The sequence below is a fragment of the Orycteropus afer genome, unplaced genomic scaffold (assembly GCF_000298275.1).
Source record: "Orycteropus afer afer isolate SDZICR_OR568_19922 unplaced genomic scaffold, OryAfe1.0 scaffold00054, whole genome shotgun sequence".
In the NCBI taxonomy this organism is placed as follows: domain Eukaryota; kingdom Metazoa; phylum Chordata; class Mammalia; order Tubulidentata; family Orycteropodidae; genus Orycteropus; species Orycteropus afer.
The window spans coordinates 13,159,713-13,175,924 of NW_006921641.1; the positions used below are offsets into that span (position 1 = coordinate 13,159,713).

Consider the following 16,212-nt stretch of genomic DNA (forward strand, 5'->3'; position numbering starts at 1 on the left):
CACTAAACCAGAAAATAGGAGATATAGCGCAGGCCTGGAAGTAACAAAGATGTCAGAAAGAATGGTGACTTAACAGAGGTAAGGGTAGAGGCTTACTAGTTAGAATTTGAGTCCAGGAAAAGGTTTTTACCCTAATCTATTGCGGCACTTGGGACTTCCCAAATGGTGTACTTAAGTGTATCTGTCTACTTGGCTGGGCCTAGTTGAGTGGCTGGGCAGCTGGTGGTAGTTATTCCCTATGATGAAACCAGCAATCAACTCCATGGTGGGATCTACCACAAGCAGCTGAATAGCTGCTTTAGGGATGTGGTCTGTTTACATATATAAGAAGCAGCTTTAGGAATGGTCTCTAGCTTATGGCATGCTTGAACCCTGTACACAGGCAAGTCGTTATTCAGCAGCCTGCCATGCTCTACCAACCTTGAGACTTTTTTTTTTTTTTTTTTTAAGTTTACAGAGCAAATTCACTTTCCATACAGCAGGTCATATACACTTTGTCTCCTGTCATTGATTACAATTTCCCACAATGCAACAGCCCCCCTCCCACTTCCTCCCCATAGTTACCTCTTCCCTGTGTCCTTCCCTCCATGCACTCCTGCCCCCTGAGCTGTCTCCTTGTGCACACACAGCCGTTCTATTCTCTCATGATTGTTCTCTCTAAGGAGTGTATCTATCTAATATAAATGTTCACCTTATATGCCTGTCTTTTGTTTGGTTGGAAGCCACAAGAGTGGGTTCAGTTCCAGACCTGAAGGGCAGCTAGGGGCCATAGTCTCAGTGGTTCCATCAGGCTCTCTCAGACCAGCTCCCCCCCCCCCTTTTTTTTTTTTTTTTTAAATTTTGAATTTTGTTCTACATTGTTCTCCCACTCTACGACCTTGGGACTTTTAATGCACTTGAATTAATAGCCTGCTGTGTGGTTTGGTAATATTGGGACTGTGCCTTTTTACTTGTCAACCTTGTGCTTGTCAGCCTCAGCAGCCAGCAGCTGTCTGAGTGAAGAAAAGCCTCCAGCTTCAATGGGCCAGGAGCAAGAGGCAGAGCCAAAGCCCAAGGTTGAGGGCCTTTCACCCAGCCCTAGAGCCTGGCACTTTGAACTCAGACTTAAAGCCTCCAAACTGTAAAAAAATAAACTCCTGTTTCTTCGAGCCATTCCATTTGTGGTATACTCCTGTCAGAACGGCACTAGGTAACCAAAGCACCTGACTACTCATATTCTCCATTGACTCTAATTGTAATTAAAGAGGGAACAGAATAAATTCTTCCCCATGACCTAACCACCCACTGCCATCAAGTCGATTCCAACTCGTTGTTGTTGTTACGTGCCATCGAGTTGGACCTGACTCATAGCAACCCGTCCTTGGGTTTCCAAGGCAGTATAACTACAAAAGTAGATTGTCCAACCTTCCTTCTGAGGAGTGGCTAGTGGTTTTGAACCGCCAGCCTTCTGATTAGCAGTCAAGTGCCTTAGGCACTATGCTACCAGAGCTTCCTTCCAACTCATAGTGACCCCCATAGGGTTTTTAAGGCTATTACATCTTTATGGAAGCAGACTGTCTTCTTTCTCCTGCAGACCGGCTGGTGGGTTCCAATCACTATCTTTTGTTAGCAGCCCAATGCCTTAACCACTGAGTTACCAGAGCTCCCTTTCCCACGACCTAGCCATCACTGACTTTAAATTAACATACTGATCATGTGAAGACAATATATTTACATCAATGTTTATTATCATGTTTTAGATTCCTCCCCCCCCCCAATTACTGGAGAAATTTTAAAAGAGACTTCTTAACTTTCAGCTAGCAGAAAAGGATCATATTAAGAGCAGAGAATGTCTGCCCATGAGGACATAGTACAGACAGATTCTCAAGGCACTAGTCCTCAGTCAACTATCTATTTAATAAATACGCATATAACACTCAATAAGCACTAAGTGCTATTTTAAGTTCTTTACAAATAGTAACTTAATTAATCCCTAGAAGTACTATTATAATCTCCATTTTCCAGATAAGAAAACTAGGGGACAGAGAGAGATTAATGTGCCTAAATCACATAGCTAGTAAATGGTGGTGCTGAAATTCAAACGCATGCAGTCTGCCCCTCTCTGTGCTCATAACCACCATGCTATGCTGACATTCATCTGTGTCTTAAATATCTACTACGTGTTAAGAGCTACACAATCAGTGTTGTTGCTGTGTGCCACTGTGTCAATTACAACTCACGGAGACCCTCTAGGACAGAGTAGCATTGCCCCCATAGGGTTTCCACGGCTGTAAATCTTTAGGGAAGCAGATCTTTTCTGCTGAGTAGCTACTGGATGGGTTCAAACTGCCAACCTTAGCAGTTGAGTGTTTAACAACCATAGCACCATGAGGGCTCCTACATGAACAGTGTAGGGAGTCACAAATTACATATAAATCATGGCCTCTGCTCCTCAGAGCTTCAACTGAGAGCAAAATTCACACCAGAAACTACTTGAAAACCACAGTGTGACAAATTATTTCAGTTGGTGAGAAGAAAGTGAGATCCTGGAGCAGAATAAGCTGGAGGAAGAATGTGACAAGAGTGAGGTGGGCCTTGAAGAAAGGGCTCTGTGGATGTGTGTGTGTGGGGGGCAAGAGGGAGTATGTGACGTTCATGATGGGGGTGGGCTGAGAAAATCACCTTCTCAATGGGTGGGGCCATTGAGAGCAGCTGGGAATGGGGGTTGGGTAGGAGGTGAAGGTTGGATTGGGAGTTGCTCAGGATGAAGATCATGAAATCCAACCCTGATGGCTCAGGTAATGGGTAGGCTCTCAAGCAGGGACATGGCATGAAGCATAAAGAGCTGTGGAGTGGAGAGTGGCCAAGGTGATTTTTGATTGAGGAAAAAAAAAGAAAAGTAAAATGGAGTCTTAAATAGGTTTAAATAGTTCAAGCAAAGTTGAAGGAGTAGAGATGTACCAGGGAAAATTATTTATAGGATGGCCATGTATTTGCATGTGACCTTCTACGGTAGGCAGAATTCTAAGATGACTCCCAATGACCCACACCCTTGTATAATCCCCTCTTCTTGAGAGTATACAGCAACCGTGAATGTGATTAGGTTATTCTCTATGGCATTGGCTTTAAGAGAGGGAGATGGTCCCAGGTGGGTCTGACTTAATCAGGTGAGCTTTTAAAAGATGGGGCTTTTCCTGGTGAAAGAGATTGGAAGTCAGAGAGATCTGAAGCATGAGAAGGATTTGAGGGTTGAGGCGTAGTCTCTGTGGCTTGCCTTGAAGGTTGCGGCACACATGGCAAGGAAGGCTAATAGCCTCTAGGAGCTAAAAGTGGTTCCCAGCTGATAGCCAGTAAAAAGATGGAGCCCTCAGTTCTACAGCTGCAAGGAACTTGATTCTACCAGCCACGTGAGTTTGGAAGTGAACCCTGAACTCAAGATGAGAACACAGCCTGGCAATATCTTGACTTTAACCATGTGAGACGAAGCAGAGACCATACCATGCCCAGACTTCTGACCTACAGAACTGTGAACTAATAAATGGGTGTTGTTTAAGTGTTAAATTTGTGGTAGTGTGCTTTGCAACAATAGAAAACTAGTATACTCCCTGAGAGGGGGGGTTAGGAGAAGGGCTGTTCTCAGGGGTGACTGGGAAAAGGAGGTCACTTCATAAGGCACTCTTCAGTGCACTTGTGGTGATTCAGAGAAGACAGTAAAGAGAGGAGCCCAGCTGTCTGATTCTAACAAGCAAAACCAGGCCAGGGTGGTAGTAGCCTACAGGAAGACCAGGCCTGGGCGAGAGACCCAGGTTGTGTACAGTGCAACAGCAGCTCATCCCAGGAAACAAGCTGAGAGGTGATACTGATTCACAGGAGAAGGCTTGCCAGGGTGCCCGGCTGGCAAAGCCCAGGGTCACTTGGGACGTACCAAGTAGTGGCAGAACAATTCAATGTGAAGCCAAAGGAGGCGGATCTTTTCTCAAGGAACTCAAGAGACTAGAAGACAGAGTCATGGCCAGGCCTAGGGTGGAAGCAGGTAGTCACAGACTGGGGACGAACATTTATTTAAGAATTATTTTTTATTATGGTAAATACATGTAACACAGCATTTGCCATTTCAACATTCTTCACACGTACAGGTCAGTGACAATAATTATGTTCCTCATGTGCAATGATCACAATTAACCATTTCCAAGTCTTCCCATCACCCACAACAGAAGTTTGGTGTTCCCTATGAAATGAGACCCCCTTTCCACCTCCCTCCTGCCAGCTCCTGGTAACTGCTCATATATATAATAGTCTCTATATGCTTGCTTATTCTAGATACATCATGTAAGTGAGATCAAACAGTATTTGCCCTTTTGTGACTGACTGAAATATTATTTCACTCAGCATAATGTTTTCAAGGTTCACCAATCTTGTAGCATGTATCAGAAAACTTCATTTCTCTCTATGGCTGAGTAATAGCCTGGTGGCACAATGATTAAGTGCTCAGCTGTTAACCAAAAGGTTGGTGGTTCAAACCTACCTAGCAGCTCCATGGGAGAAAGATCTGGCAATCTGCTTCCATACAGATTACAGCTAAGAAAACCCTATGGGGCAGTACTACTCTGTCACATGGGGTCAGGATGAGTCAGAATCGACTCAATGGGACCCAACAAGAACAAGATTCCATTGTATGTATGCACTACATTTTGTTTATTATGGACCTGTGGATAGTTAACATTTAGTTTATGTGTACTCTGTGCCAGGCACTGTGTGTTTCTCATGCATCACATCATTTAATCTTCACAACAGCCCTTTATACATGGTAAAGATTGCTGAGTTTCAAGGCACTGACATCAGTGTCACTCCTCCAGCTAGGAGTGGGGTACTTTAAAGCCACCATTTCAGGCACACAGAGGTCTTCACTTGGCCGACTGTCTGATGCATTTAGGTTCTGTGATGCCCTCAAATGGGCCAGGCATATTTAGAGCCATGGAGTGTCATGGAGACTATTTGCATGCAGCCAACTGGAGGCCACAGGCACTTTGGAAGGGGTGATTGTCTGCCTCTGGGCTTTTAAGAGTAGTGTGGTGAAAAGGGCTTCAGATTGGGAAACTTGAATTCTGGTCCAAACCATCTCTGACAATGAGACAGCTCATTCATCCTCTTAGTGTCTTTCAGTGGGAGGGTGGGACTGGGTGATTTCTAAGGTCACTTCCAGGTTTTTATAGGAATGAAGACATCCGTGAACTTGGGAACATCAATTCATAAAGAAGACTACACGAATTTGGATTCTGGCAAGCAGGAAGTAAAATTGCAGAGCTTAAAGACTACAAAGACATTCTGGCCAGAATTAAACAAGCAGATGAACACTGGAGTAAAGGAAAAAGAAGAAAAGAAGTGAGCAGCATTTAAAGGTTTAATTCCAAGAGAGCAAATTTCAAAGGCAAAAACGGCAGTCTGTCCAATAGATAAATGGAATCCTTGGTAAGGACAAGGTGCTCTGGTGGTGCAATGGGTAAGGCACTGGACTGCTAACCAACAGTGGGAGAAAGACAAGGCAGGCTGCTTCCCTAAATATTTGTTGTTGTTAGGTGCCATCGAGTTGTTTCTGACTCATAGCGGCACTATGCACAGCAGAAAGATACACCGCCCGGACCTGCGCCAGCTCCACTATCCCTGCTATACTTGAGCCTATCACTGCTGCCACTGTGTCAATCTACCTCATTGAGGGTCTTCCCCTCTTTTGTCAACCCTCCACCTTACCACGCATGACATCCTTCTCCAGTGACTGGTCTCTTTTGATAACATGACCAAAGTATGTAAGACAAAGTCTGGTCATTCTTGCTTCCAAGGAGCATTCTGGCTGCACTTCCTCCAGGACAGACCTGTTTGTTCTTTTAACAGTCCATGGTACTTTCAGCATCCTTCACCAGCACCACAACTCAAAAGCATCCATTCTTCTTCGGTCTTCCCTATTCATTGTCCAGCTCTCACATGCATATGAAGCGATTGAAAATACCATGGCTTGTGTCAGGCACACCTGAGTCCTCAAAGAGACATCTTTTCTCTTCAGCACTTGAAAGAGGTCCTTTGCAGCCAATTTGCCCAGTGCTGACTGCTGCTTCCATCAGCATAAATTGTAGAACCAAGCAATGAGGAGTCTTTGACTTCTTCAATCTTTTCTCCATTCATTATGATGCTGCTTATTGGTCCAGTTGTGAAGATTTTTGTTTTCTTTATATTGAAATGCAATCCATACTGCAGACTGTATTTTTCAAACTTCATCAGTAAATGCTTCAAGTAATCCTCACTTTCAGCAAGCAAAGATGTGTCATCAGCATATCTCAGGTTGTTAATGATTCTTTCTTCAATCCTGATGCCGTGTTCTTCTTCATATAGTCCAGCTTCTCAGATTATTTGCTCAGCATACAGATTGAATAAGTATGGGAAAGGATACAACCCTGACACACTCCCTTCTTGATTTTAAACCATGCAGTGTCCCCTTGTTCTGTTCAAATGACAGCCTCCTGGTCTATGTGCATACAGGTTCCTTATGAGTATAATTAAGTGTTCTGGAATCCCCATTCTTCTTAATGTTATCCACAATTTGTTAGGATCCACACAATCAGATGCTTTTGAATAGTGAATAAAACATAAGTAAACATCTTTCAGGTATTCTTTGCCTTGAGCCAAGATCCATCTGACATCAGCAATGATATCCCTTGTTCCACATCCTCTTCTAAATCCAGCTTGCATTTCCGGAAGTTCTCTGTCAATATACTGCTGCAACCGTTTTTGAATTATCTTCAGTAAGATTTCACTTGCATGCGATATTAATGATATTGTTGGATAACTTCCACATTCTGTGGGATCACCTTTCTTTGGAATGGGTACATATATGGATCTCTTCCAGTCATTGGCCAGGTAGTTGTCTTCCAAATCTCTTGGGCATAGCCGAGTGAGTGCCTCCAGTGGGGCATCTGTTTGTTGAAACATCTCAATGGGTATTCTGTCAATTCCTGGAGCCTTGTTCTTTGCCAGTTCCTTCAGTGCAGCTTCGATTTCTTCCTTCATTGGTTCTTGAACATATGCTACCTCCTGAAATGGATGAAGATTGACCAGTTCTTTTTGGTACAGTGACCCTGTGTATTCCTTCCATCTTCTTTTGGTATTTCCTGCATCATTCAATATTTTGCCCATAGAATCTTTCAGTGTTACAACTAGAGGCTTAAATTTTTTCTTCAGTTATTCCAGCTTGAGAAATGTCAAGCATGTTCTTCCCTTTTGGTTTTTTAACTCCTGGTCTTTGCACATTTCATTATAGTAATTGGCTTTGCTCAAGCTGCTCTTTGAAATCTGTTCAGCTTTTGATCTTGTCATTTCTCCCATTTGTTTTAGCTACTCCTCTTGAGGACAATTTTCAGAGTCTCTTCTGACATCCATTTTGGTCTTTTCTTCCTTTCTTGTCTTTTTAATGACTCCTTGCTTTATTCATGGATGATGTTCTTGATGTCTTTCCACAATTCTTCTGGTTTTCAGTCATTGGTGTTCAATGCATCTAATCTATTCTTTAGATGGTCTCTAAATTCAGGAGGGATATATTCAAGGTCATATTTTGGCTCTTGTGGACTTGTTTTAATTGTCTTCAACTTCAAGTTGAACTTGCATATGAGCAATTGATGGTCTGTTCCACAATCAGCTCCTGGCCTGGTTTTGGCTGAAGATATTCAGCTTTTCCATCACCTCTTGCCATAGATGTAGTCAATCTGATTCCTTTGTACTCTATCTGGTGAAGTCCACGTGTATAGCCGCCATTTGTGTTGTTGATAAAAGGTATTTGCAATGAATAAATTGTTGGTCTTGCAAAATTTTATCATGCAATCTCCAGCATTATTTCTGTTACCGAGGCCAAATTTTCCAACTATTAGTGATTCTTTTTTGTTTCCAACTTTTTCATTCCAGTCACCAATGATAATTAACACATCTTGATTGCATGTTTAGTCAATTTCAGACTGCAGAAGTTGATGAAAATCTTCAATTTCATCATATTTGGCTTTTGTGGTTGATGCGTATATTTGAATCACAGTATTAACTGGTCTTCCTTGTAGGCATATGAATATTATCGTATTACAGTATTGAACTTCAGGACAGATCTTGAAACATCCTTTGTGATGATGAATGCCATGCCTTCCTCTTCAAATTGTCATTCCACCATAGTAGATCATATGGTTATGTGATTCAAAATGGCCGGTCCATTTCAGCTCACCGATGCCTAGGATATCAATCTTTATGTTTCCATTTCATTTTTGACAACTTCCAATTTTCCTAGATTCATACTTCGTACATTCCATGTTCCTATTATTAATGGATGTTTGCAGCTGTTTCTCCTCAATTTGAGTTGTGCCATATCAGCAAATGGAGGTCCTGAAAGCTTTACTTTATCCATATCATTAAGGTTGGTTCTACTCTGATGGGGCAGCTCTTCCCCAGTTGTATTGTGAGTGGCTTCTGACCTGTATTGGACAGTGTTTCCAGGCTATTCATAAAATTGCTCACTAATGTATCAGACAGTGTTTCTCTGCTATTCATAAGGTTTTCCCTGGCCAATTTTCTGAGAAGTGGATGGCCTCCTCCTTCTTCCTAGTCTGTCTCAGTCTGTAAGCTGTGTTGAAGAGCTGTGTACCATGTGCAACCCTGCTGGCTTTTGAAACACCAGTGGCACAGCCTCAAGTCTCACAGCAACGAGCAAGCCACCACAGTATGACAAACTGACAGACAAGTTCGTCTCCCTTAGCTGTTGGAAACCTCTCTGCCTTCCTCTTACCTAATTCCTACCTGGATCCTACCACTTTGTCATCCCCAATCTCTCTCCCTTTCCTGCATCTGGGGGTGGGTCCATCTGCCAACCCTTACCTGGATCTGGCTGCTTTCGTAGTCATCAGCTCTCCTTCCCTTTCCTGCCTCTGGAGGTGGATCCTGTCTGCCACCCTAAATATTTACAGTCTTGGAAACCCTATGGGGAAGTTCTACCCTGTCCTATAGGGTTGCTGTTTTGGTTATTTCTTGTGCTGCTCTAACAAATGGGATGGGTTTAACAAACAGCAGTTTATTCTTATAATTTTTGGAGACTAGAAGTCCAAGTTCAAAGTGCCAGGCTGTAGGGGCTGGGTGAAAGCCCCTCAGTCTTGGGCTTCAGCTCTGCCTCCTGTTTCTGGCCCACTGAAGCTGGAGGCTTTTCTTCACTCAGGCAGCTGCTGGCTGCTAAGGCTGACAAACCCAAGGTCGACAAGTAAAAAGGCACAGTCTCAATGTTACCAAACAACATGGCAGGCCACTAATTCAAATCCAGAAAATGTCCCAAGATCAGCAGAGCATGGCAGGCTGCTGAATAATAGCCTGCCTACATGCAGGGTTCAAACTTGCCAAAAAGCTGGAAACCTTCCTCAAAGCTTCTTCTTATACACTGGAAGCAGCCCACATCCCTAAAGTAGCTACTCAGCTGCTCTGGTAGATTCCACCATAGAGTAATTACGAGTCTCACCATGGGAAATAACCACATCCAGCTGCCCAGCCACTCAAAACCAGGCCCAGTCAAGCTGACACATAAACTTAACTATCATATTTGCTATAAGTCAAGATTGATTTGATGGCAGTGGGTTTAGCTTTGGGGTTTGATAAGAACATTGGCAGGGCTGTGCCCAAAGGGCTTGTCATATGTCTCAGGACCTTGCCAGATATGACCCAGTGTTTTGCAGTGGGAGTGAGGAGGAAAACCCAGGACCCTGGCCCCACCAACTGGGGGTGGTTGTGGCAGACCATCCTAGCTAAGCCATTGAACATCCCCTAGGCTGACTCCACATTAGCCAAGCACTCTTCTGGTTGTGATTTGGCTTCCTTTGCAGGATGACTACAAGAATAGATGTCCTGATGATGCTGGTTTTGAGCCAATGGGAGGCTGTCTCTGGATCTGGATGGTAGTCTCTGGCACAGATAAGATGGAGTCTCTGGGTCCTCAAAGAAGAGGGCAGAGCAAGCTGGACTTCTGTTTGGTGATACCACTGGCAACTTCTCTCTCACTGATGGTTTCTATAGGATATAGACAGGAGGGTCGAAGATATGGCCTGGGAAAATTAGCAAGTATAGGTGCTCTAGGCCCCTGGCTGGGGTCTGGGAGCCCAACTATGGGACCCTGGAATGTGGGTAAAAGGATAGAAGGAAATAAATAAGAACAGCAAGGTTCAGTGGCAGACTTCTCACCTTCCATGCAGGAGACCCAGGTTTGATCCCCTGCCAATGCACCTCATGCATAGCCATCACCCATCTGCAGTGGAAAGTTATGTATTGCTTTGATGCTGAACAGGTTTCAGTGGAGCTTTCAGACTAAGGCAGATTAGGAAGAAAGGTCTGGTGATCTACTTCTGAAAAATCAGACAATGAAAACCCCATGAATCACAATGGTCTGGTCCACAACTGATCATGGGGATGGTGCAAGATAGGGCAGCATTTCTTTCTGTTCTGCATGGGCTCACCATAAGTTGGGGGACTGACTAGGCAGCAACTAACAATACCAACATCAGCAAGTCAAGGAAGAATCAAGCTTTCAAAAGGGATTCAAACGTGAGTGCTGGTGTCCAAGGTGAGGGTCAGTTGCCTAATATGAGTAACAGCCAGGGCACCATGTTAACCAAAATAATCAGGAAAGCTCCTTAACAATCCACATGCCAGTGGTTAGAATCATTGTTGTTGTGGTTGTTGTTATGTGCCGTCGAGGCGGCCCTGACTCATAGCGACCCCTCCTTGGGTTTCCGAGGCGATATCACTATGGAAGTAGATTGCCCAACCTTCCTTCCAAGCAGTGGCTGGTGGGTTTGAACCGCCAGCCTTCTGGCAGTTCTAGAATCATTAGAGGTTCTTAAAAAAATAAATAAATAATGATGGGGCAGGGGCCAGCCCTAGGGGAATGATTTAATTGGTCTGAGGTAGGGCCTGGACACTGTTATTATCATTAGGTGCCGCTGAGTCACTTTGGACTCATGGCAACTCTGAAACACTGCCCAATCTGTGCCATCCTCACTGCCCAATCCTGCGCCATCCTCACAGTCTCTGCCATGCTCGAGCCCACTGTTGTAGCCACGATGTCAATCCATCTCATTGAGGGTCTTCTCCTTTTTCACTGTGCCTCTATTTTGAGGAGGCAGCTTTTCCCCAGTCATATTTTGAGTGCCTTTCAACCTGAGAGGCTCATCTTAAGGCACTACATCAGACAATGTTTTGCTGTTATTCATAAGATTTTCAGTGGCTAATTTTTCCAGAAAGAGCTCTGGTGGCATAGTGCCTAAGGCATTTGACTGCTAACCAGAAGATTGGCAGTTCAAACCCACCAGCCACTCCTCAGAAGGAAAACTGGGCAATCTACTTCTGTAAAGATTTAACGTCTTGGAAACCCGAAGGGGGTCACTATGAGTTGGAATCGACTCAATGGTAGTGACTTTGTTTTTTTAAAAATTTTCAGAAGTAGAATGCCTCTTCCTTCTTCCTAGTCTGTCTTAGTCTAGCAACTTGCGGTGTAGTAAATTACTTAGTGTGGCTTTTCTACCCATAAGTCTTTGTAAACTCCAAGGTTTACAAAGGAGCTCCTGATTGCTGAAGGTGTCCACCTGGAATATTTCTGTTGGGAGTGGCACAAAACAATGTTCTGGGAAGTGCCCACTCTCTCTCTCAGGTGCTTAGAGTTCTGATGCTATGATTGGCTAGTTTGACCACACTTCCAGGCTCAAAAGGAGGCCTCCTGGAGGCAGAACTCTCTCTGACTGCTGGTTGAGGAAGATGTGCTGCTGAAAGGGACACGCGCTCCTGAGACACGTGCTGCTGGGAAAGAGACGCAGGAGACACGCATTGCTGAGTGAGACACCGAGGGACTAGCACTGCTGGGAAAGAGACTGTGAGAGACTCTTGGCTGAGGGACGGTGGGCTGGGAGAGAGACTGAGCATTTTTCCTGAACTTGAATTGTAGCTTGTGGTGCTTCCCTAATAAACTCCATAATCTGTGAGCTCTGTGTGGCCAATGCAGCGAATTATCGAACTCAGGAGAGAGGTGGTGGGTGCTTTGGGAGGAATGGTTGGTGAAAGGGCTGGAGGGAGGCAGCATGTCTGGCCTTGTAGGAATAGGCTTTGGGTTACTGCTGGTAATCCTGTCTTCCTCTTGTGAGATTTGAGGTCAGAACATGTGGCTTTCTTGTCTTTTTGGCACAACTCTACTGAGACCTGTCCACTGTGGGTAACCCTGCTGGTATTTGAAAATACCAGTAGCATAGCTTCCAGCATCACAGCAACATGGAAGCCACCACAGTATGACAAACTGACAGATCTTCAAAATGTCCCAAGTGGTTCTAATGCAATTTGCATCCAAGGGTTGGAAAGTATTGCCCAATGCAGTGGTTCTTAATATTTTCTTAGAGGGGAAGGAAGCAGAAAGGACATCTAGAAAGCTTTTTTCTATGTGCATGACTCCTTCTCCATCAGAATTTCAGTGAAGGGGCTGGTGCCTGTAGTTTGTCAAACCTGATTCTGGCATTTTCACCTGACCATGAAGAACTATTGGTGGGGCACAGCTCAAGAGCCTCCATTAATTGTTTTAATTATGTAATACCAGGTACATAGCAAAGAATAAATATAACTTATATATAAGTTAAATAAAGGAGCCCTGGTAGCACAAAGGCTAACTGCTCAGATGCTAACGGAAAGGTATGAGGTTCAAACCCACCCAGTGGCTCTGTGGGAGGAAGACCTAGTGGTTTGCTCCTATAAAGATTACAGCCTAGGAAACCCTATGGGGCAGTTCTACTCTGTTCAATAGAGTTGCTATGAGTTGAAATTGACTCAAGGACACCTAACCTAACAACAAGAAACATGTACGTTAAGCAGAATAATAATAAAAAGCCCCATGACCTAACTGAAATCCTAGACCCTTTCCAACACTATCGATGTTCCCAGTGTTTCTCCTCCTCCCCTGCTTCCCCACAGGAGATAACTTCCTTCTGGATTGGGGTCTGCATTCTTATCAACAAGCAGGTGGTTCCTGGGACCTCTGTGGGCCAGTGAGGAGGGCCCTGCAGGTGGGGACAGGGGAGGTGGTTCTGGAGACAGGGAGGAGTGGGGGCTGTGAGCATGGGATGCAGGGCCAGGGGAGCCTGGCAGAGCCTGCCACAGCCTCTGAAAGAGGCAAAGGCGGGAGGAGGATGTGCTGAAGAAGGCCTAGAGAGAAATCCCTTTAGACTGAGTACAATAGAGACACAGATGCTCCTGGAAAAGCCAGGCTTTCAACTGTTTTGTTTTCTAGCTTTGGCTGCTGCTGCCAAATTGACAAGCACATGGTAGATTAGGGGGTGTGGGGTTCAAGGCTCTGCAGATCTGTTGGACAAGAACAAAAAGATGCAACTTGATCTCTCTTTCTCCCTTGGATAATCACTCAGATAAGCCTTTCCTTGGGATTATCATTCTATTATAAACCCAGATGCTTAAAATGAATTGACCTACTGCCTTTCTTAGAGTGTACAAAATAGGTCATGATGGCACTCTATCAGGTTGCACAGATTGTGCACAAGTTCTACAGGTGGTGGGAATAATTACACCCACAAGTCCCTGGCATCAGCATTTCAACAACAGAGCATTTTCTTTCCCCAAGACATTTTCAGAAACCAGGGTAAGAGGAATCTGACTGTTCAGCTATAGGAGTAATGTGGAGGGGAAATCTAGGAGTAGAGGGAGTGGGGTAGCAGGCTCTAGGGGCAGGAAGCTAGTTCTTGAGAAGACTGCAGGCTTGAGGCAGGGCTCTGGGTAGGGTCTACCAAAGGGGTCCAGATAGGAAGGTGAAGGGGTGCATTATGGACACAGAAATTCATTATGAGGGCTAGGGCATAAGGTCAAGGCACAATCTTGTTTAGGAGAGGTATATAACTGTAGCAGGTATAACAAGGTGGAAGGTCACTGGGTGGTGCAAATGGCTTGTGCTCCACTACTAACCTAAATGTTGGTGGTTCAAACCTACCCAGTGGCAACTTGGAAGAAAGGCCTGGCAATCTGCTTCCAAAAGATTACAGCCAAGGAAATCCTACAGAACTGTTCTACTCTGTAACACATGGGATAGCCATGAGTTGGAATTGACTTAACAGCAACAGGTGTTTTTTTTTTTTTTTTTAAAATAACAAAGTTAAGTGACATCAGCATTCAGGATGGCTCAGGTCTACAGCCCTTTAAATTCCCCATGGCTAGGACTGGACGTGGATTGTGGGTGCCTGAGGCAGCACGAAATCTGCAGGAACTGGGAGAGCTGGGCCTTTAATCACATGTTGTTGTTGTTGTTGTTATGTGCCATCGAGTCGGCCCCGACTCATAGCGACCCCTCCTTGGGTTTCTGAGGCAGTATCACTACGGAAGTAGGATTGCCCAACCTTCCTTCCGAGGAGTGGCTGGTGGGTTTGAACCGCCAGCCGTCTGGTTAGCAGGCAAGTGTCTTAGCCACTATGCTACCAGAGCTCCTTTTAATCACATAGGACCTTTAAATGTTTTTGCAGGGATGAGAAGCCTGGCTATAGTGACTCCTTACCTCCCAACCCTCCAGACTCTGGTCTGCAGCCCCTGACTGAGGAGGGGTGTTATCGTCAGGGATAACATAAGGACCCTCTGCCTGAGATGGGCTTGCCCACAGAGCTGTGTTGCTGAGGCCAGCTTCTGCCTGCCCCACAGCCCCAGGGATGGGTTTGAGGAGCTTTAGCAGCAGCTGGCTAACAGCAGGAACATTTGAACCCTCAGGAATACAGACCCCTGAAGAACAGCCCTGAGCCAGGGGAAGGGCTCCCTGAGAACCCTGGGTAGAGCAGAAGCTGGATTTTAGGGTGCAGGGCCATTGGGGGTTAGAGGCTGTGCTGGTCAATCTCTTCTAGTGCTCCACTACTAACCTATATGTTGGTGGTTCAAACCCACCCAGTGGCAACTTGGAAGAAAGTGCATCAGATAATATAGAGAGCTACTGCCAGAGTTGGGGACTTGTGTTCCTTGAGATTCTCATTCAATACTATATTTAAAAAAAAAAAAAAAAAACAGAAAGAAAAAAACTTCTTATATGAATCTGATGAACAGCTGGGAGTAGGGACCCACATAGAAAAGCTTCATTCACTCATTCATTCAACGAACACTGACTGGGTAGCTACTCCCCTGCCGGGTCAGTGCCAGGCTCTGGGACACAGAAGAATGTGATCAGGCCTTGCCCTTAAGGAACTCACAGCTGGTGTCCAAGGAATGGCTGGCATGTAACAGATAATTAAAATGCAGAGGGATGACAGCAATGACAGAGGTTTCTGGAGCACAGAGAAAGGGTAGAACTCATTAGTGACTTTTTTTGCAAAATATAATTTCTTCCTAATTCATTTGTTTCACAGGTTTGAATTTTTCTATTTTGTATTCAGTGGCTCAGGCCTGGTTCGGTAACTACTTAATGTTATCCATGATAACTCACTCTGGAATTAAATACAGCATCAGGATTTTTCAAGGGCATTTTTTTTAAAAAAATGGACAAGCTGGGGAAGCTAATAGAAGACAGGAAACTATGTCTGTTTCTTAATGTCTGTTCTAGTTGCCCTTCTCTTAGCAACACAGCAGAGCACCCTGCCTACACGAGTCTGATCCGGAGCCTCCCCAGAAGCAGAACAGAGATGCCAAACAGAAAACTACCTTCGGCAAAAAGAGCATTACCTTGGTGCCATGGTAGAAGTCATCCACACACGTGGCATTCATGAAGGTCTGGTGGAAGTGGGTGCTAGTGTCGATGCCTCCAGGGATCACCAGTTTCCCAGTGGCATCAATCACCTTGGCCCCTCCGGGAATCATGAGCTCCCGGCCCACCTGCTGGATGATGCCATTCTCAATGTAGACATCAGCCTCGTGGGTGCAGTCATCATTCACCACCTTGCCTCCCTTGATGAGGATCCGCACGCTGGCTGAATTGGCAAGCATGTTCCTATAAGAGGTGAGAGGGAGGCACTGGTCATGGTTAAAATTCTTTTTCACCATCACCAAGGTCCCACCCTTTCCTATCAGAGCCCAAATACCACCAAACTCCATGTTATGAAGGAAATTGTCTTCTCCTCCCAGAACATGCACTGGAATCCTAACCTCTACACCTGTAGATAGGAGCTCTGGTAGCATAGTGCCTAAGGCACTTGACTGTTAACCAGAAGGCTGGTGGTTCAA

The 16,212-nt window shown here is 44.9% G+C and overlaps 1 protein-coding gene across 1 annotated transcript in view; it reads right to left on the bottom strand.

Moving 5' to 3' along the window:
• Positions 1-15,975, bottom strand: part of DPYSL5 (dihydropyrimidinase like 5) — a 63,242-nt gene extending 47,267 nt beyond the window's left edge. The window contains exon 1 of the mRNA XM_007938872.2: positions 15,715-15,975. Coding sequence (XP_007937063.1) covers positions 15,715-15,975 — 261 coding nt within the window. The remainder of the gene's footprint in view (positions 1-15,714) is intronic.
• Between the last annotated feature and the right edge of the window lie 237 nt (positions 15,976-16,212).